At 47.2% G+C, this 23,534-nt stretch overlaps 1 protein-coding gene across 6 annotated transcripts in view; it reads left to right on the top strand.

The window, feature by feature from the left end:
• The window catches only part of ATPSCKMT (ATP synthase c subunit lysine N-methyltransferase), a 136,213-nt gene that overhangs the window by 6,615 nt on the left and 106,064 nt on the right, over window positions 1–23,534 (top strand). For 2 of the 6 annotated variants that reach the window (XR_004300767.1, XM_032415208.1), the window contains exons 3-4: window positions 15–152; window positions 1,624–1,674. Coding sequence is in view for 4 of the 6 variants with exons in the window: in XM_032415208.1 (XP_032271099.1) it covers window positions 15–152; window positions 1,624–1,674 (189 nt within the window). In the remaining 2 variants the exon portion in view is untranslated. Of the gene's footprint in view, window positions 1–14; window positions 153–1,623; window positions 1,675–9,076; window positions 16,638–23,534 lie in introns of those variants that run through there. The other 4 variants (XR_004300766.1, XM_032415206.1, XM_032415209.1 and 1 more) reach the window with 4 other exon arrangements.

The following is a 23,534-nucleotide window of genomic DNA, read 5'->3' as shown; positions in this document are numbered from 1 at the left end:
GTCTCTTTTTGCAGGTGATAGCAGCTGCAAAAGCAGGATTCAGAGCCTTTGGTGTTGAATTAAACCCCTGGCTGGTTTGGTACTCCAGATACCGTGCTTGGCGAGAGGGAGTGCACGGCTCCGCCAAATTCTATGTTTCAGATCTGTGGAAGGTATGTAAGGCAGAGAATGTTCCTAGGAAATGCCAACCAAAACTTTGTAATTTGTAATTAGTATAATTAAAAACTGAAGAACGTATTAAAAGAAAAACAGTTAAAATACAAGTGTATATTTCAGCGTAATGAAATGTGAACACCTTTTAAATTGATAGATTTACAAATCAGCTCTTAGAGTAGAAGCTTAAGGTTTCTAGACCTGATAGGTTATGTGAATTCCAAGAATTTGCTCATTTAAGAAAGTTCTCATTTCTCTTTGTTACAAAATGATGAAGGTTTTTTTTTTATCTCATTTGGAAATCTTATAAATTATAGTATAGACATTAACTTGTTAATGTCATTCTTTTTTTTTTTTTTAAAGATTTTTTATTTTATTTATTTATTTGAGAGAGACAGAATGAGAGAGAGCAAGCACATGAGGGGGGGGAGGGTCAGAGGGAGAAGCAGACTCCCCGCCGAGCAGGGAGCCCGATGCGGGACTCGATCCAGGGACTCCAGGATCATGACCTGAGCCGAAGGCAGTCGCTTAACCAACTGAGCCACCCAGGCGCCCTGTTAATGTCATTCTTGGTAAATGGTAGACTTTTCTTTGTGTGTGCAAGTTTCTGTGTGGCTGCATGTGTACGTGTGAGTCTACAGAGAGAGATGAGTACAAAAGACAGAATCCACTGACTATGTTGTCATGGTTCTTTCTGGTCTTCATAACGTATAAGATAACTTCCAAGTTTATTTGTACTCTAAAAAAAAGTCCTGTAATTTTGCTTTAGGAATGCGCCATAAAATGCTTTTTCTTAAATAAGAATTTCCCATTGTAATGTTGTCATCAGTAGCTTACAAAAATTCACTTGAGTTTTGCTTGCATTGTTTTTTATACCGTATATACATAAACGATCTTTCTATAGAGTAAATAAGACTTTTATTGGGCAATAAGAATTTTGACTGGCAAAGCACTTTTCCCCCCAGTTTTTCAACTCAAGATCATTTTATTCCATTTTTTACTTAGTATTTTAGAGAAGAGGAGGGGGACTAGAATTTTAAGGATGGCTCAACATAAAAGACAGGTGCTTGTCCGATGTCACACGTTCTTGCTGAGTTAGTTTGGCATATGGTGGAGAAGAGTAGAGAGTGTGGATCAGGGCACAGATGGCCCAGAGCACCCGGCGCAGCCACCAGCTGGTCACTGGATGAGTCACTGGCGTTTCCGACAGATGACCCCTGGGTGGGCCCTTCTGGGAGCATCCCTGAGGGTGACAGGAGTGACTTAGGGGAGGTGTTTGGACAACTGCAGTGGATTGAATTAACAGAAGCATAAACATGGCTTCCTCTCGTGAGGTCTTAAAGGGAGTCACTCTTTGTGAAAACCTACTATTTGACGAAATGGGACATTGCTGCACCCTTTGAAACGAAAGTTAAGCTTGATGTTTGGCCTTTTAAAACTAATCTGTGCATCGTTCCCCCTCTCCCCTAGGTTACTTTTTCGCAGTACTCAAACATCATTATTTTCGGCGTGCCTCAGATGGTGAGTTCGCGTCCTCCTCCCCCTCGTTGGTTGGCTTTAGGTCTTGTGTAGACCCTCCAGCTGTAACAGGCCACCTCCGTGTGGCCACCCTCCCATGTGCCCAACAGCAGCCCCCCCAGAGAGTTGGGGATGGGGGACATCGGATTTCACTGCACTGGCTTGACACACTACCTCGGGGCCTTAAAAGTTTAATCATAAAAGATTCAGTCATGTCGTTAAAACTTTCGCTGCAGATAAAATTCTCAATGATCTACCTGAGCCCTAAAAACTCCAATCTGGAAACTACTTTATGAGCTCCCGGTGTCTAATGTAGTTGGAGAGTTTTGCGGTTGCTCACTTAACAGCCAGCTGAAGTCACTTGGGAGAGTTAATGGCATGTTCCCTTCGAATTGATCGTTCCTCCGGTTTTGCAGTAAGGCAATTTTCAGGGCGGGCGAGCGTCGACTAGTTGCAGTTGACCTCAGCTGACTGATTTGTATCGAACTTAGATTACATACTTTAAAAAGTGAAAACACCGTGGCATCATGCTGTAAATGGTTCCAAATTTAGCCTTTGGAAAGATGACGAGGATGGGATGCTTTTATTGTAATTGTTGGTTTACAGACCATAGAGAGAAATCCCTTTTGACTTTTCAGGCTCTGTAATTGTAGCCGTAATAATCGTGGCAAAATTGGATGTTTGCTGAAATGCTGCTATATAACTGATATGTATGGTTTATAATATACAAAAAAGGGAAATTTACTTTTTTGTTGTTTTGTTTTCTTAGTCACACCTTTTTGTGTAAGACGGCTCAGTGCTTGAGAAATTTATTCTTACTACTAGGAACTTCAGTACAATGGCACTTTTTTTTTTTTGTCGATTTAGAAGTGCTGTTGTTACATATTCTCCAAAGTAGCAGGATTCTGTATGTTTGGAATTTTCAGTAAGCCTAAAATTAAGATGAAACGTGGGTGTTCACCCTTTTGCTATAGAAACGAAAAGGGGCGTGATCCATAGTCATTGAAAACAAACTGTTTGGGGTCCTAGCACTGCTATGGACTTTGACCGTTGTCCACTCCTGATGATGTTTGGGCAGCATTTTGGAGCAAATAGATTTGATTTGAATTCCATGCTTTATAAAAAGGGAAAGTTGATGTTTATTGCGGTTTCCATGCCATCCTGAGAGGCTGGCCGGTGGTGGCCTGAGGTGTGGGCTTACGAGGCCGCAGCAGCTCCATCCCGGGGGTGGGGGGAGGGGCAGCAGTGACCTGTGGGCTCCAACTCCTTGTGCATCTTACCATGTTTGAGCATCGTCAGTTTTTGGAGCTGTTCACTCAGGAAATAAGAGTCCTGTTTTTTTGATGAATGCTTTTGCAGTTATTGTCCATTTTCCTGTATGCAGAGAAACTTTAAGAACTTGTGGCATCTCACTGTTCCCAAGAGAAAGGGGAGCGGCTGAAAACACGAAGCAGCCACATTCTGTGGGATGAGAGGGATTCAGCCAGCGGGCAGTTTTCCATGCAGGGGGCTTGTTCACGGGACCCCCAGGGGCTATTTCGTGGGTGCAAGGCCCCGCTTTTGACCCTCACCGAGCCTTGCCTATGTGGAGGTGGTGAGGGGGAGGGAAAGTGCTGCCTGGGGGGTCAGGGGGCCAGCTCTGCTCTCCGGAGTCCTGGGAGCCCTGATGGGACCGTCTTCCAGTGAAACGCACTTGCCTTGTCTGAGTACTGGTCGGCGTGGCAACGTGGCTGTGCAAAGCCCGTGTAGCACCACGTTTCCTGTGACAGGTGAGCCACATAGAGGCCATGCGGGAGCCAGGGGAAGGCTTAGGTAACTGGAGAGGGAGGAGCCTGGTGTAAATCATCCCCCTGCTCCCGATAGCACACCGATGGTTCCTAACAGCTCTTTGCTTTTGTGTGTCTAACCCACCAGGGGTGAGGAATCTCATCTGGATCTGGTAAATCCAGCGCCGGCATGGTAAATACCCACATTTAACTCTAGCACATGCTCCTCTTTTCAAAATGTGAAACAGATCAGTCGTGTCCTTGTGTAAAACCCACATGGGACGTCTTGCTGCTTTAAAGCAGTGAAGATAAGGCACGACCTCTCCACCGGGCCCAAGGCCTGGCGTGGAGTGGCCCCTGCCTCCCTCAGCTCTCTGTGCATCAGTGCTCTGTCCTTCTCTCGGCCCCTGCATCCACAGTGTGAACTGTGTTCTTCCCTCTGGCTTCAGTCCCCCCAGCTCTGGGCCTAGTTGGTGAACACCTCCTGACCACTCACAGGTCTGGTGTCCTTTCCTCCAGGAAGTCGTCCCTGATTGCTCGGTGAGACAAACCCCAGTGCTCCCGTTTTCTATCCGCTGGTGCCTGTTCCTTCTCCGGAGTGAGTCATCGCACATTTCCTTACGTGGTGGCCTCGGCAGGTTTGCTGTGTGCCCTGTAATGTATGTTCAAGAGTGAGCTTTCCGTCAGCTCGGCAGCACCAGCACAAAGTAATGACTCCGGAAATACTTGTGAAATGAATGAAATGTACCCAGTAAGGACACTTCCTGGTGGGCTATTAAATTTTATAACTTCAAAGATTAATTTTAGTTATGAATCATGTTGTGAATTGATGAACGTAAATATTACCGTCATTCTGATAAAGATAAATGATTCATGATGGGATCATGTGTCCTTCGTTCCTTCATTCGACAGGTATTTATTTGGTGCCACAAAGTGCGAGACTGCGTTCTAATCACTTGGGATACTTTAGTGAATGAAAAAGAGGAACACCCCTGCCCCGAGGTGCCTACATGCTAGTGGGGAGAGCAGATATTAAATGACGTCCCTATATAAAGGGCTCCAGGCTGGCTCAGTCAGCAGAGCACGCGACTCTTGATCTCAGGGTTGTAAGTTCAAGCTCTACATTGGGCATAAAGCTTATTTAAAAAAAAAAAAAATCCTAAAAAAATGTTGTCCAACAGGAGGGGGTAAGTGCTGTGGGGCGGAGTAAAGCAGGAGAAGGAGGGGCAGAGACAGTGTCCCTGGGAAGGGGACGCGTGGAGGTATGGGGAACGTGCCGGGCAGAGCCATCGCGGAGGCGCCCGGGGGTCTGTGCCTCTTAGGTTCCAGCAGCAGCAGGGAGAGGTGACGTCAGAGGGGGGCTAGGGGCCAGGCGGGAAGGACGCCGTGCTGTTGGAATGCAGGAGCCCTGGCGGGTTTGAGCAGAGGAGGGAAGGACCTGCCTGGGTTGCGAAGGACCCCGGGCTGCTGTGTGGAGACCGAGTGTGGGTAGAAGCCGGGAGACGGATTAGGAGCTCCTGCAGGCAGCTGGTGTGATAGGCTTGTGCCAGTGTGCGGAAGCTGATTCGAAGCGGTCACGTTCTGCACGCGTCGAGAAGATGCAAGCGACAGGATGCGTTGGCATAGCCAGTGTGGGGCGGGCAAGAAAGAGGAACCATTCCTCAAGGATTTTGGTGAGAGCAACTGGAAGTTCGCAGTTGTTGTTACTGAGCTGGGAAAGGTGCGGACAGAGGAGCTGGAGGAGGAGGATCAGGAAGCCTGAGATGTATGTGGAGGTGTGAGGTTGGCAGTGGTGGGTAGAGGGGGTCTGGGGCTCAGGAAGGAGAGGGGCCTGGAGATTGGGCATCAGCTCCCAGAAGGAGTTTAAGCCCAGGAGTGGCTGAGGTTCCCCGGGGAGGGGGCAGAGCTGGTCAAGGCCTGAGCTTTGGCCTCTGACAAATGAGGGGCACCCAGCAAAGGACTCGAGAGGAGGAGTTGGGTAGGAGGAATGCCCAGCGGGGGGTGGGGGTTACCCTAGAAGCCAAGTGAAGCCAGTGTTTTGGGGAGGAGGGAGCCATCACATGGATCAAGAGCTGCTCATGGGCATGGCTGTTTGGTCTTACATCTTTGAGCTGGTTTCAACTTACGTTTAAAGTTTTGAAGATGTAATTAGAATATGATGAGTTCGTGTCACTTTGAAACCTCTAATTGTGTGAATAATTTTGAATTCCATTAGACAGACATGACACATCACTGCCTCTCTTTGTGCGTGATATCAAGACCCACGTTCATTGCATATTTATGTGTGATTGACTCAATTAATTTCTTACCATTGAAATAGCTCCCTTCATTTGTGGGTTTATCTTGACTTAGCATATGACAGTCATTGGGAAATAAAAGAAACCGTAAAAGAGAACAGAATAATGATAACATGAATACGTTTACAATGATCCTTTTGATGAACAAAATTACTGTAAGAAACCTCTGATATTTTGGAAAAACACATATTGTCTCATTCTTTGCTTATTTAATTTTTCCTTTGAGGAACAAAACTTTTTTTTTTTGAAGAAATCTTTTATTGGCTGTTAAAAGAGTAGAAATATCCCGTCTTTAATGGAATTTATTCTTGGTTATCTTGGTATTAATTGTCATGAAGAATCAAGAGTTTTCGTTCACTCTAGCCAGAGGTCACACGGAGGACTTTCCACCAGCCACTTTTTAAAGATACAGGTCGGGAATAAAGTCTTCATAGAAGGACTATTGATTTGTTTGTCTTGATTTATTTGGTTAGTTTTAAAGGGATTAGTTTTTGCTCAGATCTTGGTTTCGAGATATCATTTCCCATTTAGAGGAGCCAGGAATGTCTGAGAGGTGTCTGATCTGAGGGCTGAGGAGGGGGATCGATAGAAAAGCCTGGGACATTTTGTGGAGCACAAATATGAGGAAGTGTTCAGAATATTTGTTGAGGGCGCATCCAATGGAGAGAGAGGCCCACTTGAGGAGGCTCCCCAGGGCCACACTGGGATGGTCTGAGCAGCAGAAGAAACAAGGATGATGGTGGATTAGAACCCATTGAACAGAATAGGAATCTAGGAGCCGTACTTACAGTGATAGGTACACAGGTAGAAAGAAGGGAGAGCTCTTCCTTGCCCTAGAATGCCGACTGTCAGTTTAGAAGGAATGACAGGATTAGCAAATTTCCACTTTGCAGTCGTACCGTGAAAAATAACTCGGGCCAGAATCATCAAGAATGCTACATCTAGGGCGCCTCGGTGGCTTAGTTGGTTAAGCGTCTGCCTTCAGCTCAGGTCATGATCCCAGGGTCCTGGGATCGAGCCCCGCATTGGGCTTCCTGCTCAGCGGGAAGCCCGCTTCTCTCTCTCCCACTCCCCCTACTTGTGTTCCCTCTCTCGCAGTCTCTCTCTCTGTCAAATGAAAAAAAAAAAAAGCTACATCTAGTGAGGGACAGTTCGTTGAGCAGCAGGATATTTACATCATCTCAAGCTACCTCCGACAAATGATTCATTATAAGGGGAAATTAGTAACCCCACTGTGGAGATAGCAGATATCACCCTAGCCGGGTGGTGACCATCACTCTCAAAGCAGAAGGTCCCCGTGGGCACCCGACAGTGGGGCCCTGAGAAGCTCACAGCCCCACTTGTGGGGCATTGCCCAAGATGCACGTGCCGAGTTGTCATGAGCAGACGTCAGGAGAACCCAAGTTGAGGACCACTGGTGAATAACTGGCCCGTCTTCCTAAAGATGGTGTCAACAGAGACAGAGGAAGATGGAGGAACCGTTCCAGATGAAAGTAGACTAAGGAACCATGATAGCTAAATGCAGCATGACCTCATGAGGAAAGTGTCACAAAGGACGTTATTGGGACATTTGGTGAAATTGGAAGGCTATGGGCATTATTATTGGAATACAATCTTAAATTTCCTGAATTTGATGACTGAGCTGGGGCTGTGTCTTAGTATCGAGGAATAAAGGGGCGTGTATTCTCAAATGGTTTAGGAAAAATATTTATAGAGGAAGAGGGCAAATGAGATAAAGCAAACACGATCAACAATTAAAAATTGGTGAACCCGGGTGAAGGAAGACAGGAATCCCTTGTTCTATTCTTGTGACTTTTCTATAACTTTGAAATTCTTTGAAAAAAATTAAGAAGTGGAAAAAATAGTTTTAGGAGGTAAAGATGGTAGGATCGGAAGATCAATTTTTAAGCGGTTGTTAATTTGCTGATATAATTACAGTGTCAATAGCAGGTAGATTGGTAAGAAAAGGATACAAAAGTGATCAATAAGAGGATTTTACTTTGTATAAGTTATGTTGACTATGAAGAAGTTGTCCGTGCATTATAAATTTTGAAGAATTATGAAATATTTCATTATATTTCAAGTTAGTAGAATGAGTATAGTTTTTCATGGTCTAATTTAGTAGTACCATATTTCACCGAATCTAGATGCTAGTAGTTTTAGGATGTACCATGGCTACTGAGAAAAAAATATGGCCAACTATAATTCTAAGACTGTGTCAACTGTAAGATGTATCTTGATTTCTGAGATGTTAAAATGTGGGAAAGTGTGTTAAATAGTTGAGACGAGGTAGATTAAAATGTTAGGTGGGCAGATAATTTAAAGCTGCTTCTCATTTTATTTATTTGTTTCTTTTTAAATAAGAGTATTTTATTTTATTTTTTGGGGGGAGGGGCAGAGGGAGAGAGAGAATCTGAAGCAGACTCCCCGCTGAGGGTGGGGCTCAGTCTTATGACCCTGGGATCATGACCTGAGCCAAAATCAAGAGTTGGACACTGGGTGCCTGGGTGGCTCAGGCAGTTGAGTGTCTGCTTTTGGCTCGGGTCATGATCCTGGGGTCCTGGGATCGAGTCCTGTGTTGGGTTCCCTGCTCAATGGGGAGCCTGCTTCTCCTCCTCCTCCTCCCCACTTGTGCTCTATCTCGCTATTGTTGCTATCTCCGTCTTTCTCTCTCTCAAATAAATAAAACCTTTATTTATTTTTTTTAAAGATTTTATTTATTTATTTGAGAGAGAGAGAGCACATGAGAGGGGGGAGGGTCAGAGGGAGAAGCAGACTCCCTGCTGAGCAGGGAGCCCGATGCGGGACTCGATCCTGGGTCTCCAGGATCATGACCTGAGCCGAAGGCAGTCGCTCAACCAACTGAGCCACCCAGGCGCCCCAAATAAAACCTTTAAAAAAAAAAGTTGGACACTTAACTGAGCCACACAGATGCCCCTGTTGTTAATGTCACTTCCGTGTTTTAATGGATCATTTGATAATGTATTTATGCTCCAAAGGGATGTTATTTACAGTTACTGATTTTTTTTTTTTTAAAGATTTTATTTATTTGAAAGAGAGAGAGACTGAGAGAAAGAGAGGGCACGAGCGGGGGCAGAGGCAGAGGGTGAGGGAGAAGCAGACTCCCCACTGAGCAGGGAGCCTGATGCAGGACTCGATCCCAGGACCCCGAGATCATGACTGGAGCCTAAGGCAGACTCTTCACTGCCTGAGCCACCCAGGCATCCCTATGGTTCCAAATTTTTGCACAGGTATTTTCAGGCACTCAGCTCCAAAAGAACGTTTGGGCATCTTTTCCTCCGACTCACTGCTTACTGAAATAATGGCTGTTGTTCTGCACAGATGCCGCAGTTGGAGGAGAAACTCACGCTCGAACTGAAGGATGATGCCAGAGTCATTGCCTGTCGGTTCCCTTTCCCTCGCTGGACCCCAGACCACGTCACTGGGGAGGGGGTGGACACTGTGTGGACCTACGACATGAGCACTGTGAGAGGCAAGGGGCCCCGAAGACCCGTGCGCTTCCAGCCGATCATTCAAATGTAGACTTTATTGAGCGCGGTTTCCCAGGTGTTGGTGGGCTTTGATTTTACAGAGACTTCAGCTGTGTCTTCAGCAAAGAGTATATTTTTCTTCGGTATGGAATGAAAAAGTACTATTACTTTCCTTAACTTCTGGGAAACAAACAGGAGTCAAGAACAGCAGGTAGATTTAAAGTCCCTTTTCATGCTGTATTCAAAAAAGTGGTCTTACTGTCCTTCCATGCGCTCAGACGTATGAAAATATGAATGAGTGATAGTCATTTTGATGTGCAGGAAGATGTGAACAGCTCCTGACGTTATAAAAAATATGATTTAATGCCAGAGATGGAAAAAAACACACTTTTTAAAGAGGGTATGTCTTAACAAATATTTGTAATTTGCTCTAACTTCATTCATACTTAAGATTTATGGATTTTTGTCTTTCTTTTCTGTACTTGATGGTAAAACTAATTTTCTGAAGGATGTGGGCCCTCATATTTTATAACATTTGTTAGGAATCATTTGTTCCAAGGCTAGTGGATTACTGTATTTTATTGAATCTGAGATGTGTATGTGTGTGTAAATGTGTGTGCATAGACGCACGTTTGAACATTTCTGAAATGGTGATGAACCTTCCAGTCAGTGGTGTTTTGTGTCTGTGATCAGGGGTGTTTTGTGTTGTACGTCATGATATCGTTGCACATCAGCCAGCATTGATGGGATCTCAGGTTTGAGGAAATGTGCTCAGGGAAGCTGCACGATAGAGGACTAGTTGGCAGTAACATAGTAGTAAGATAAGCCGTCCTGCGCGTGGGATTCAGCCAGCCCTGACGGCAGATCCCTGCCTGGCCCCAGCAGGAGGCCCGGACCAGTGGCTTGCCCCCCGTGGAGCCTTGCTTTCCCAGCTACCCCGAGGACCCGCTGGGATAATGATACACTGAACAGGGGACTTTTTTGGGTAAACTCATGACACAGAGTCTTCGGTCTGTAAGTGGTATTTATTATTTTAGATACTAAAGAAAGTTACGGATTATTTCTGCTAGTCGCTTCTTGACTTTATGAAAGCTGCCATTTATGTAATATTTCTCATTTACGAGAGGAAACTTGACTGATTTAGATAAAGACAAGGAAAACCTTTGAATGTGAGTAGACAAGCTTCATGTATCTGAAATTAGTATTAAATGGTGCCTCGAATAATCCGTATGCATCATAGGAAAGAAGCGAGCTCCCAAACATACACACCTGTAACCTAAATACCAAACCGTCTTCACAGAGGTTTGTTAAGATGAGATGGTTTGCATTTTTAACTGAAATCCTAAAACTATGATCAGCTTAATTGTCATTTAAATGAGCAGCAACCTGGAGACTCATTCATTCCTTCAGCAGATACTTACCGAGTATCTACTGTGTAATAAGCTTTTCCGACTCAATGGTGAGTAGACCTGCAAGGCCTCTCATCTTATGGCATGTATATTCTAGAAGAACGAGACAGACAAATACGAGAGTGAATGTTAGTGTGTGTGACGTTCTCTGAAAGAAGACAACAATGTGACAGTCTTGGGCATTTGTTAGGTTTTTGGCTGCTACTGTCCATCCCTTCCCAGTGGCCCCCGGTTTCTTAGGAATGAATTCTCTCCGATGTGTGTAGTTTGCTGCCTGCCCCTCCGTCACTCCCGCCAGCCCTGTGACTCGGACAGGGACCTGTCATAGCTCCCTGCCGGGCAGGTGTGATGGTAGGGGCAGGGTTTTGTGTTCAGTAAGGATGCATTCAGTAAGTTTCTAGACGCTCCTGGCAGACTTCCGGAGGCATCGGGCTATCTGGAAAGGCATATGTAACTTGCTGTTGTTGGGTTTCTCCTTCAGCTTCCCAAGAATTAGATGATGCCTGGTCCTGCAACCTCAGAATAAAATAGACCATTTCACAGAGGTGGTGAGATTCATGAAGTCTGTAAGATCTTTAACTGATTTTTTCAGTTCTGCCTTCAAGTATCCCGTAAGTGACCTGTGAGAATATTCTCCTAGAGGTTATCGTGGCTTCTCGGACTGGCTGGTTTCAATGATCAGTTACTGGATTGAGGATATTGATTAAGTTTGCACACGACACAAGGCAAGGAGTGAGAGCTACTACTTTTGATGTCAAAAGTAGGATTCAAAAGTGTCTGCCGGATTGAAATCAGGGATAAGTACTAACTCGATAAAATTTAAAGTTCAAACAAACAAACAAGAATAGAAATAGAGCTTAGTGGTGACATAGCCGAACAGGAGCTGTTGTGACCAGACCTGGAGGTTCCGTCGACATTCGGCTCAATGACCAGCACATTCCCATCTGCATGCATCTTTCTCTGAGAGGTTGGCCCCAGGGTTGCAACCCCTGCCCTCCCCCGGTGTCCCAGGGGGGCGTCGTGGGACCCTCTGCCGATCCTGGCATTCAAACTCCCTGAAATGCTTAGCTCCACCAAGAGGCTGTGAAACCAAGTTTAAAAGATTTAAGAACGGAGACTCTTTCAGACACACCGTGTTCACCGTTGCTGAGAGATGGGGTACACGGTGACAAGCCACAGCCAAACAGAACAGAAAAAATGCAGGATTCCTGACGTTTCCACCTCGCGGCTGGATACTAGGCCTCTGAAGTTTGCAGGGCCATCTGCTGGGAGCTTTGGGAAAGATTTTGTTGTGAACAGAAGGAGGTGCTTGAGGAGGGAGCATCCTTCCTGTCTTTGGACGAGGAACACCTGCCGTCCTTGTGGCCGTTTTGCAGCCACCAGGGGCAAAGTGAAGATGGGGGCCAGGAGGCTGGTGGAGCAGAAAGATGGACAAGAGTCCAGGTGTTTGACGAGACCACGGAGTTGCTGAACTGACCCAGAGCCTCCAACTTCAGGACATCTTACGTGAGGTGACAAACCCACATTGTTGCTCTCCCACGGGTGTGGGATGTGCCCTGTGGTGGCCTGGCCGAGGCAGGAGGGTGTGAGGCTCAAGTGGGGGGAGGGAGCCTGGCAGTGTGGAATGCAGGTGCCCCTGAGCCCGTGCCCCCTGTCTGGAAGGCGCTGCAGGACAAGGCACTCGCTGGCAAGGTCAGAAGCACGTCTGGAGTATTCAAGAGGGACGGAGAGCTCCCACGGGCGGAGGCCCCACTCCCTCCCAGAGTGGCGTTTGGGCAATTGTACCAACAAGTCAAGAGGGCTCTGAATGTGGACCCAGCCTTCACCAGCGGCAGGAGTCCTCCCAGGTGCGTGTCCTGTTCTTGGGGACACGGGCAGAGCCGAGTAACAGCGGAGCCTCAGCCACATCCCTGCACCCAGGGAGTTTTGTCAGGGGAAAGATGATTCTTCCCAGGATTAGAAAGGAATTAATAAAAGGAAGGGAAGAAAACACTCAGACTGCTCTCTTGGCAGATGGGGCTGCCAAGGGGAGAAGCCATGACGTGGACTGCACGTTTGTGTCCTTAGGTTGAAATCCTGACCCTCTGTGTGCTCATACGAGGAGGCTGGGCCTTGGAGAGGTGCTTAGGTCCTGAGGCTGGAGCCCTCCTGAAGGGGATTAGTGCCCTTACAAGGCGACCTCCGAGAGCCCCGTCCTCCGCATGTGAGTGGGAAGACAGCCAGCTGTGACCCAGGAAGGGGCTTCTCACCGGACACCCAGGGTGCTGCAGCTGGGATCTGAGGCTTCTTAGCCCCATAGCTGAGCGGAACAGATGCTTGTCTTGTGGGCCCCGGGCTGTGGTGTTCGGTGACCGCAGTCCGAGCTGGTAACTAGACGGTCTGCACCCGGCGCTATCCAGACTTGTCCCTGCTGTAGTCATCATTTCCTGGGCCCGCACGAGGCACGGAAGTTGCAGGGAGCCAAGCTTCCAGAGGATTCTCCCCAGTGCCAGCTGGGGAGAGCGGGAAACCATCTCCCTGACATAACGGTCAGGGCTGGGTGGCTGGGTGGGCTCCTGAAGTTCCCCTGGGCCCCCTGTCTGCTTGACCATCGGGGGCTGTGGTTGGCACCATCACAGGGGGAGGCTTCTCTGGGAGGGATCTCTTCTGTGCCTCCCGGCTCACACGGAGGACGCTTTCAGCACAGTGTGTCCCTAAACCAACACGGGTGGTACAAAAACAGCTAGAGCTAGAGGGACAGGAGCTGCTGCGTTGACAAGCAGACGTGAATTCTAGATGGTAAAGGGTCTCGAGAGCCTGTCCTACGAGGCACAGTTGTTTCCCCAGGATGAGAGGAGGCGTAGAGGAAAGAGGACAGGCGTTTCCCAATGTTTGAAGGCTTGCCAAGCAGAAGAAGAAAGGGAAAGTGATGATGAGCATGATGACTGTGACCCAGGAGTTTCCGTGCACAGAAACACCCCGTTCTCATCTTCAGGGAGGAGGCACTGTGTACTGACTGTTTTCATTCTTAACCGCAGGGAGATGGGGTCGACTCGCTCGGTCCCAACCAGACCCAGGAGCACGGAGTCTTACTATGCTCGGTTGCTTACCTGCAATTAGACCTGTTCTAACCGGCTCAGAGGCGTAAACTTGGCTCTTGGCGTTGGTGCTAAAGCTCAGTCTGAAGTAGGGTTTTAATAAAGTCGTTTGAAGTTAGAATGCGTTGCCCCTGGACTTAGGGACTTTGTTGTCACTGGACATGCCGCTGCAGAGGGCCGGACAGCCACATGGTGGAGATGTTGTACAGGGATCCATCCACGAGCAGGTGTGGCGTCTTAACATGACCTGGAATGAGCACAAGTTCTGCAGCCTTAGCGGGACCGCCAGAACCCCGAGAGCAGAACCCAGTGGGTCTGGGAGGCATCAAAGCAGCTGTTAGCAGTGAGGGCATTTCATACCACTCCAGCGGTGCCTGGCCTCCCCCAACAGGAGGCCACGGGCAGCTTTTCCCTCTGCCATACGACACAGGCGTAGCCGACATCTTGAAATCTCAGGGAGGCTGATGGATGACAGTAAGCTTTATCAGAGCTCCAGCCGAGAAGGGGTAACGCCCAGAGGAGAAGGTTGGAGTCTGTTAAACCCCCCGAGGGCTTGGCTGCAGTTGTGTTCCCCAAGTTCTGATGAGAACCAGGAGACTGTTCTTGAATCGCTGGGAGAAACACATCATGAATGGTGCCTCATCCCCTTCTAAGTGACACCGTCCCACCCATCAGCTTTCAAGGGAGCAGCTTTATAAGGACGCAGGCTCTCTGACCCTTCTCCAGTTGATGGGGCCAGAGTCTGGCATCGGAGCCAAAGGCTGAAGAGATGAGATGAGTCCTGCAGATTCCATACATTGGGGAACAGAAAGATCGGGGACATCCAAGTGGAAGTTAAGGTCTTGAAGTTGAGGACAGAGGAGTTTGGATACCCGGGAGAGACGAGAGAGTAACAGGTTTCTCTCTGGCTGAAGGGCTCAGTCCCAGGGAGCAGACCACAGTCCTGCGGAGTAGGACCCTGCCATGGGCCTCTCCCCGCCCACCCCAGAGGGCCCAAGAACCGGCAGGAGCAGAGCCAGACTGCGGCCGGCGGAGCCCTCGCGTCCCTAACATCGCAGCCCCCCTCAGAGGATTCAGCTGAGTGTCGTGTTCCCTGAACAACTCCATTTATGAAATAGGTTATTTTATGACGAGTGTAAATCGCACTTGTCATGAAGGGTATTAAACACAAGGAGCTTATTATCCCCAAAGATGGGGCAGGCCATATATTTACATAGAAAAATGGATATTTATATAAATAAGGAAATCTGCCATCTGAATAACACAATAAAGTTTCTGCGCTCAAATAGAAAACTTTAGTCATCCGGGATCCTCTCAGGCAGAGTGAAGTGTTCCCGTAATAGTGACACATTATGCTTATATTGGAATTGGCACGCTTGTGACCCAATGGACTGATGCGAATTGAACATGAACAAAAAAATCATAAAACTTTTATAGGTGAGGGAAATAGGATCTTATTTTTTCTAATTTAATATTATGGTGAGAATATTACCTGAGAAGGACCGATAAAACAACAGCTCATCAATCACAAAGTTTAATGCAAGGATGGAAAGGAGGAATCAAGTAAATTTTCTTCTCTGGAATACTGTGGGGTGAAAAATTGGGCAACGAAATTACCCTTTATGAGAATGAATCCAAACGTCAGGAAAATCCACAAAACCCTGCGTGTGTCCCAAACTTGGTGGATACGCTCGAGGGGCGAGGTCTTGCGGGGTTTGCTGTGGAGATAGCTGGGCAGTGTTGTTCGTGGGGAACGTGACGGCGACAAGGCATTAGGCACGGGTGGTGCACATGGTGAGCAGTCAGCACATTTGGGAGGCAGCTGGAGTTCTCTTCTAGTGATCGTCCCTTCTTGCCCCCTGACATTGACCTGTCCCGGGCACCCGGGACACGTGGAAGAAAAGGCCAGGGGATGAAGGGATAAAGAAGGGACGATACACATTCCCATTTTCAAGGGCATTTGCGTTTTGTTGAGAGCTATGATATGAATTTGAACTTTCAGTGAGAGTAAAAGATGGATTTGTAATGGAGAAATGTCAGATTCCCAGTTTCCACCTGCCCTGGCCCCAGTCCAAACTACCCAACTGGCATATCCGAGACAGCTCAGAAAGGCAGACTGTGGTCCCCGCAAGTTTCTCTTGACCTGAACATGTTAAATAGGAGTAGAAATTCATAGTCCAGACACTACGGTAATGAGGAATAGCTCTCAAGTGTTGACTGTCCTAGGTCTTTTAGATACATTATTTTAGATTCTCCTACTAACCGCAGGGTAGGTATGGTATTTCTCAGTGGAGGAACCCGAGGTATTTAGAGAGTAATTGCTTTGCTAAGGCCCATGTACTCGTTAGCAAAGAGTGGAGCTGGTATTCGAACCCAGGCCTGTCTGACACTAACACCTAACACCTGTGTGAGCCCCCTCGCACCCCCCCCCCGTCACTGCCTAGCCAGAGCGTGGGGAAGGGTCTGCTTCTCCAAAATCCATCCCGTCTACCCAGTAGCTTAGATGTTAGCAACATTTGAATAACTCTGAGGCTTGGGTCCCCTGTCTCTTTGAATCAAAATAAATCTTTTTTTGGGAGGCATAGCGTGGTCCTTGAGTTAGAAGCATAAACCTGAGAAAAGGATAAAGCAGCCAATTTTTCAGAACTGTCCCCCACTCAGAAACACGTAGAGGAAGTAATGTCTCCTAAGCAGAACTTTATCACCTGCTTTGTAGGCCCACCTCCCGAAGGTGGGTTATTGCAAACATGTTGCGGCCTGTCTGTGTTGGACAATAAGCAGCTTGTGCAAGTACCCACATCTCCACCATCCGCTGGGGCTGCCCTAACAAAGCAGCTCTGAATGCCTCATAGTTTTGGAGCCTGGAAGTTCAAGACCAAGGTGTTGGCAGGATTGGTTTCTTTTTCTTTTTTTTTTTTTTAAAGATTCCATTTATTTATTTGACAGCGAGAGAGAGAACACAAGCAGGGGGAGCAGCAGAGGGAGAGGGAGAAGCAGGCTCCTTGCTGAGCAGGGAGCCCGGTGCGGGGCTCGATCCCAGGACCCCGGAATCATGACCTGAGCCGAAGGCAGATGCTTAACCGACGGAGCCACCCAGGTGCCCCATCAGGATTGGTTTCTCCCTAGCTTGCAGGTGGCCGCCTTCTCTGCTCGCTGTGTCCTCACCAGCTTCCCTGATGGCTCTTCCCCTTACAAGGACACCAGCCCTGTTGGATCAGGACCCACCCCAACAGCCTCATTTTAGCTTCATCCCCTCTTTAAAGGCCCTATTTCCACATGCAGTCCCATTCTGAATACTGAGTAGACCTTTAATACATGAGTTTTGGGCGGGGCGGGGGGAACACAGATCAGTCCATAAGAACATCTTAGCAAGGTAACGACAGCCTCGTTTTTGTAAGCACATAATTGGACACAGCCTAAGCGTGTGTGAGCTGAGACTGGTTGAGTGCACGTGGGTGTATCCGTACGGAGCAGCCGGAGGAAAGGCTGTGGCAGAGTGACACGTCCGGACGCCTGTGTGGTTTCCAGCGGAGGTTGGAATTCTGCAGGAATGTGCATTGAACCCAGCCGGTCTTATGGAAAAAGCCGGGGTAATGGGAGACCACTCAGGATGGTTGCAACCTTGAGATCCGGGCATTAACAGCAACAGTCGTTGGTATCTGGGGAGAGAACTTGGCAGGCAGCTCAGTGTGCTGGAGGCTGCCTGTGGGGGTAATAATTTAAAAAAAAACAGCGTGGGAATGCTGGTTTGCGGAAACAACACAGTGCGGATGAGCCCCGGAGGGCTTGTCCCCTGCCGCAAGCCCAGGACTGCAAGGCTGGGGTGCCCCTCTCCGGGGAGGGGCGGGCACCCGTACATTTTCTAAAAATCCAGCTGACAGGCTTCTGTGTTGAGGGTCACTTCTCTTCCTGCGGAAGTTTCCGGTTCTCATAATTCAAAGCTAAGCTCCCCTTGCAGAAAGAACCTCGTAGAAACCAGCGGAGCTTTCAGGTGATCCTGACTTCGTTCCCGATGCAGCTGTGGAATGGGAGTTACTTGGTGTGACAGTAACAGGTGCTGTAGGAGAGCAGCGTGCTGTCAGGTGTAAACGAGGGGAGGAGACTGAGATTGGCCTCCATTTGTGTAAAAAGGGCATTCACAGGCTTACACACGCGTGCGCCCCCCTTCCCCGACTCTCCCACACATCCCCTGCCGGAAATCATCTGTGAGTGTACGAGAAACTGGTAATAGCTTTTGCCTCTGGGGAGGGTGGTGGGGCTTGGGATGTGAGGTGAGGGCAAGACCCCTTTGATTATAGATTTTAAAATTTTTTTTGCATTTTTTTTTTTTTTTTTTTTACCATATATAACTTTTCAATGAAACGATAATTCTTTAAAGTTCACATGTACAGGTAGAAGATTAGCTTTGGTTCACATATGAGATGGCACTTTAGAAAGCACATACAGGAGAGCACTGGTCAGTGATGACATGGGACTGAAATATGCTGAGCTGGTGTGACCGTGATGAGCGGTTGTGACCATGCTGAGCCGGTGTGACCATGCTGAGGGGGTGTGATTGTGCTGAGCCGGTGTGATTGTGCTGAGCTGGTGTGACCATGATGAGTGGTTGTGACCATGATGAGTGGTTGTGACCATGCTGAGGGGGTGTGATCGTGCTGCTTTGTGGGTGTGACCATGCTGAGGGGGTGTGATCGTGCTGCTTTGTGGGTGTGACCATGCTGAGGGGGTGTGATTGTGCTGAGCTGGTGTGACCATGAGGGGGTGTGATCATGCTGCTTTGTGGGTGTGACCATGCTGAGCGGGTGTGATTGTGCTGAGCTGGTGTGACCATGATGAGCGGTTGTGACCATGCTGAGGGGGTGTGATTGTGCTGAGCTGGTGTGACCATGCTGAGTGGTTGTGACCATGCTGAGGGGTGTGATCATGCTGCTTTGTGGGTGTGACCATGCTGAGCCGGTGTGATTGTGCTGAGCTGGTGTGACCACGCACAGTGGTGAGTCAGACTCTGGGACACCTGAGTGCTATCATGTTTCAGGGCAAACCCATTGGTATTCAGGGCTAAGCTTTTGTGAAGGTGGGGAACTGAATTCCAGTGCCTTGTGTTACTGGTTAAATATTGTGTGTGTGTGTGTTTTTCCCCAAGTCTTTTCCTCTTTGTTCCCTGATACACATCTTTATCATAAAGTTGGAAGAGAGAAGCACATGATTTGTGAGGTTTAGGTCAGCAGCTTGAAGGACCCCAGAGTTAGAGGGACTGCAGCATAGGGGGTGGTCGGGGCAAGGCTGTGGGCTCGCATGGAGGGGGTGTGAGCAGCTCTGGGGGAGAGCCTCTTCCCCGGGACACCTTTCCCTCTGATCTTCTCTGCCTGTGTTGGCCATGTCCACCTCGTGCCCCTGGCCTTCTCTCTCACTGCTCTTTTTTGCCTTCTCTGGGAGTTTGGAGGTAACTTTTAGAACTGGTTGTGCCCAACACCAAATTGTGATAGCAAGTTAAAAGCCAAGATATGCTCTTTGCTTTTTGTGTTGTGTAAAAAAGGACATACTGGGTAGACTAGCAGGTGACATGCACAAACAGCGCTGAATGGAACCTTCAGGTTATTGATTCTAAATAACCATCAACTGCTGCCTGAAACATTTCGTTTTTGGATATGGCCCCCCTGCCTGAGGCCTTTTGGGGACTGGCTGTTCACTCCTAACTCTTAAGGCAGCTCGTCTTACCTTAGGGCACCCTGTTAGAAATGCCTTCTGAATACCTGGCTAAAACCTGGCTCCCTGGCACTTCCCCCATGGGCCCTTATTTTACCCTTCTGGGGACCACCCTGAACAATTCTAATGCTTCCTCCATGGGAAATCCCAAATCCAGACATTTGGAGGACTCTCTTCCTGTCCTCACTGAATCTTCCATTCTCATGTTTCTTCATATAAAGCAACTCTCCCTAGCCTCGTAACTCTCCTCTTAACACAAGCTAGGTTTTAAGTTATCTTTCTGAAGTGTGGGTTCTGGAGCCATGTAGAGAGCCAAGTGTGGTCCTACCAGTGCAGAGGGGAACAGACAGCCCCCTTCCTTGCTCTGTGCTTGTCTTCAGACTGACACCTGATACTCGACTCACGTGGAATTTTTGCTTGTGCTTCTGATAAGTCACCTGTCCTGTACTATATTGTTACATAGACCATGTCAGTGGAGTTATTTTTTTATTTTTATTTTTATAAATATTTTTTTTTATTTGAGAGAGAGATCGAGAGAGGGCATGAGTAGGGGGAGGAGCAGAGGGAGAGGGAGAAGCAGACCCCCCGTTGAGCAGGGAGCCCAATGCGGGGCTCGATCCTGGTACTCCGGGACCATGACCTGAGCCGAAGGCAGACGTTCAACCGACTGAGCCACCCAGGTGCCCCTGGAGTTATTTTTTTAAAAGATTTATTTATTTGAGAGAGAGAGGGCACGCGCATGAGCAGGAGGGGCAGAGGGAGAGGGAGAGAGAATCCCAAGCAGACTTCATGCTGAGCATGGAGTCCGGTGCAGGGCTTGATCCCATGACCCTGAGATCAATGCCCTGAGTGGATACCAAGAGTTGGATGCCTGTCCCACTGCACCGTCCAGGTGATCCTGGAGTTTTGTTTTGTTTTTTTGTTTGTTTGTTTCTTTTGACTCAAGGGCATATTATGTTTTTGAAGCAAGTAAAAAATTTAAATATTTTCCTTTTCAAGTTTTGTTGTGTTAGATTTGCCCCATTGCTACAGGATTTTAAGGGATTTGGGATCCTAATTTAATCATCTAATTATTTGGTTGTCCCTGTGTATTTTATGCCACATATAACTTTAATAACCAGGAAATTAGTGTTCTTATCTACCTTATTTGATAGAAAAGCCACAAATTTTGAAAGAGAGTCCTGGGACCTCCCTGTCCTATAAACTATATCATTTGCTCTATGGGCCAGCACTCCCAGGAGGTGGTGGTTCATTCATTTGTGCTCTACTCACTGATGCTCTCGATCTGACCATAAGGACATGCAAATGAGCATGTAGCCCGATGTCCCCTCGGCGTGGACGTCATCACTGTGTGCCCGGGTCTTAGGCAGTCCATAAATATTTGTTGAGTAAGTGTGTGAGTGAAGGATGTCGGGGAAGAGGGGGCACAGGTCTTAACTGAAGTCCAGCTACATTGTTTTCCCTTCATTCCAACCTAGTCATGTTGGTGCACTGGTTAAAAAAAGAAAATCTCCGGGGGGCCTGGGTGGCTCATTCGGTTAAGTGTCTGCCTTTGGCTCAGGTCATGATCCCAGGGTCCTGGGATCAAGCCCCGCATTGGGTGCCCTGCTCCACGGGAAGTCTGCTTCTTCCTCTCCCACTCCCCCTGCTTGTGTTCCCTCTCTTGTTGTGTCTCTCTCTGTCAAATAAATAAATAAAATCTTAAAAAAAAAAAAAAAAAGAAAATCTCCGAATCTGTTCCTGGCAATCCATACCGTCTCCTGAAGTCTCTACTTTTTTTTTTTTTAGACTCATAGTTTATTACTTGCTTTCCCACATTTTTCTTTCTTCTTTCTTAAAAAAAAGCTTTTTTGCAGTATATCTGAAATACCACCAGAAAAAAAAACAAAACCAAAACCCCATAAAAAATCTGGGCATGTTTAATGTATACAATATGATGAATTTGGACATATGCACAAACCCATGAAACCATCACCACAATCAGGGTAATAAGCATATCCATCACCTCCAAAAGGTTCCTCCTGCTCTTTTGTTTTTGTTTTTTAAGATTTTATTTATTTATTTGAGAGAGAGAATGAGAGAGAGAGAGAGAGCACATGAGAGGGGGGAGGGTCAGAGGGAGAAGCAGGCCCCCCGCCGAGCAGGGAACCCGATGTGGGACTCGATCCCGGGACTCCAGGATCATGACCTGAGCCGAAGGCAGTCGCTCAACCAACTGAGCCACCCAGGCGCCCCTGCTCTTTTGTTTTTTGATGTTGTTTTGTTTTGGTGTTAAGAACACAACGTGAGATCTACCCTCTTAAAAATTGTGAAGTATATAACACTGATTTTTTTTTTAAGATTTTATTTATTTATTTGACAGAGAGCGCGCGTGCACAGGAAGTAGGGGGGCAGAGGGAGAAGCAGGCTCCCCACTGAGCAGGGAGCTCCATCCCAGGACCCTGGGATCATGACCTGAGCTGAAGGCAGACGCTTAACTGACTGAGCCACCCAGGCGCCCCTACAACACTGAATTGTTAACTACGAGCACTGTATCGTTTGGCAGATTTCTTGAACTTCTTCACCCTGCATAACTGAAACTTTAGACCCCTGAACAGCAGCTCCTCATGTCCCCCTCCCCCAGCACTTAGCGACCCCCATTCTATTCTCTGCTTCTAGGAGTTTGGCTATTTTTGATTCCTCACGGAGGTGGAGTCCTGCAGCCTTTGGCCCTCTGTGACTGGCTTATTTTACTTGGCGTAGCGTCCTCCAGGCCTAGCGGTGTTGTCACACGCGGCTGGAACCTTCGCTTCCTTCCTGCGGGGCGTGCATGGACCTTCAAGGCTGGTCTTTCCCTAGGTTAACTAATGCCCACACTTGTGGGTCTGTATTCCCAGAATTGACCTTCCTCCCCTTTCAGGACCTCACTAATGTTGGCGTACCACTCTGGATCTCTGGCGCTTCTGTTCTATACTATTTCTCCAACATCCCCAGTAATAATTTGGGTGTCTCATTTACACAACTTCTCTGTTTTCTGCACACTATTTTATTCTAACATGGATTCATTTAGAGCAGTTAACTGACAGGGCTATCTCTCTGTAGACTGAAAAAGCCCGAGTTACAATACGTTTTGCTATCCATCCTGTTTTTTTTTTTTTTTTAAAAACTTCCTTTTGCTTTTTATGACTGGAATTCTAGCAGTGCTAGTTTCTTCCTGAGTAAATTATTCTAAATTTGGAATTTCTAATGAAAAAGTTTCCTCTTAGCAAAAGCACTAATTGAGAGAACATTTCTTTCTACTCACAATTTTTCATTTTTAATATGTCACTTAAAATCTAAGTATTTTGGGGGTGGTGGGTTCCCAAAATAGAACAATGAATTTCACATTTACTGCACATTTCTACTTTTATTTACAGTTTACGAAGTACTTTTAATAATTTTTTTTTTTTCCATCTACCAGTTCAGCTGAGCTGGTTATGCTCTTCCTCCCTCTGACTTTCACCTTCATGTTTTTTTCTGTCTACTCTCTCTTGCATCTTGGACCCTGTGCTCCTTCTGTCTTGATGGGGGTCTTAGTCTTAGGCTTTTCCTTCCACATTTTTCTTTTTCTTTTTTTAAGACTTTATTTATTAGAGAGAGAGAGAGAGAGAGCATGAGTAGGGGGAGGACCAGAAAGAGTAGCAGACTCCCCGCTGAGCAGGGAGCCCGACGAGGGCCTTAATCCCAGGACCCCGAGACCATGACCTGAGCTGAACGCAGATGCTTAACCAACTGAGCCACCCAGGCGTCCCCACATTTTAATTTTTCAGGATATAATTTTTGATTGCAAAATTCATGCCCTAATGGAGCCTCTTGTCATTTTATTTTGTTCTCATTTAACTAGTCATCATCTTGTTTTTTTATGTTTTATTTTGTAGCCTATCTGCTGATGTAGCATCACTTTTGTCTCCAGTAAATGAAAGGAAAACATTTCTACCCACTTAGTAGTTAGGCAAAGGGAAGGAAAAAAGCTTGAATGCTCAGCAGTTCTCTGAGATGAGATAAATACGTGATGGATTTGCATTTTATTCTGCTTCACGGTTTGGTTCACTTGTCGGCATTTTGTATGTTCAGTAGTTTGGTGATTATTTGTCCAGGC

This window comes from Phoca vitulina, unplaced genomic scaffold, assembly GCF_004348235.1.
Source record: "Phoca vitulina isolate PV1807 unplaced genomic scaffold, GSC_HSeal_1.0 scaffold17, whole genome shotgun sequence".
NCBI lineage: Eukaryota > Metazoa > Chordata > Mammalia > Carnivora > Phocidae > Phoca > Phoca vitulina.
This window is presented reverse-complemented; position numbering and strand designations above follow the sequence as displayed.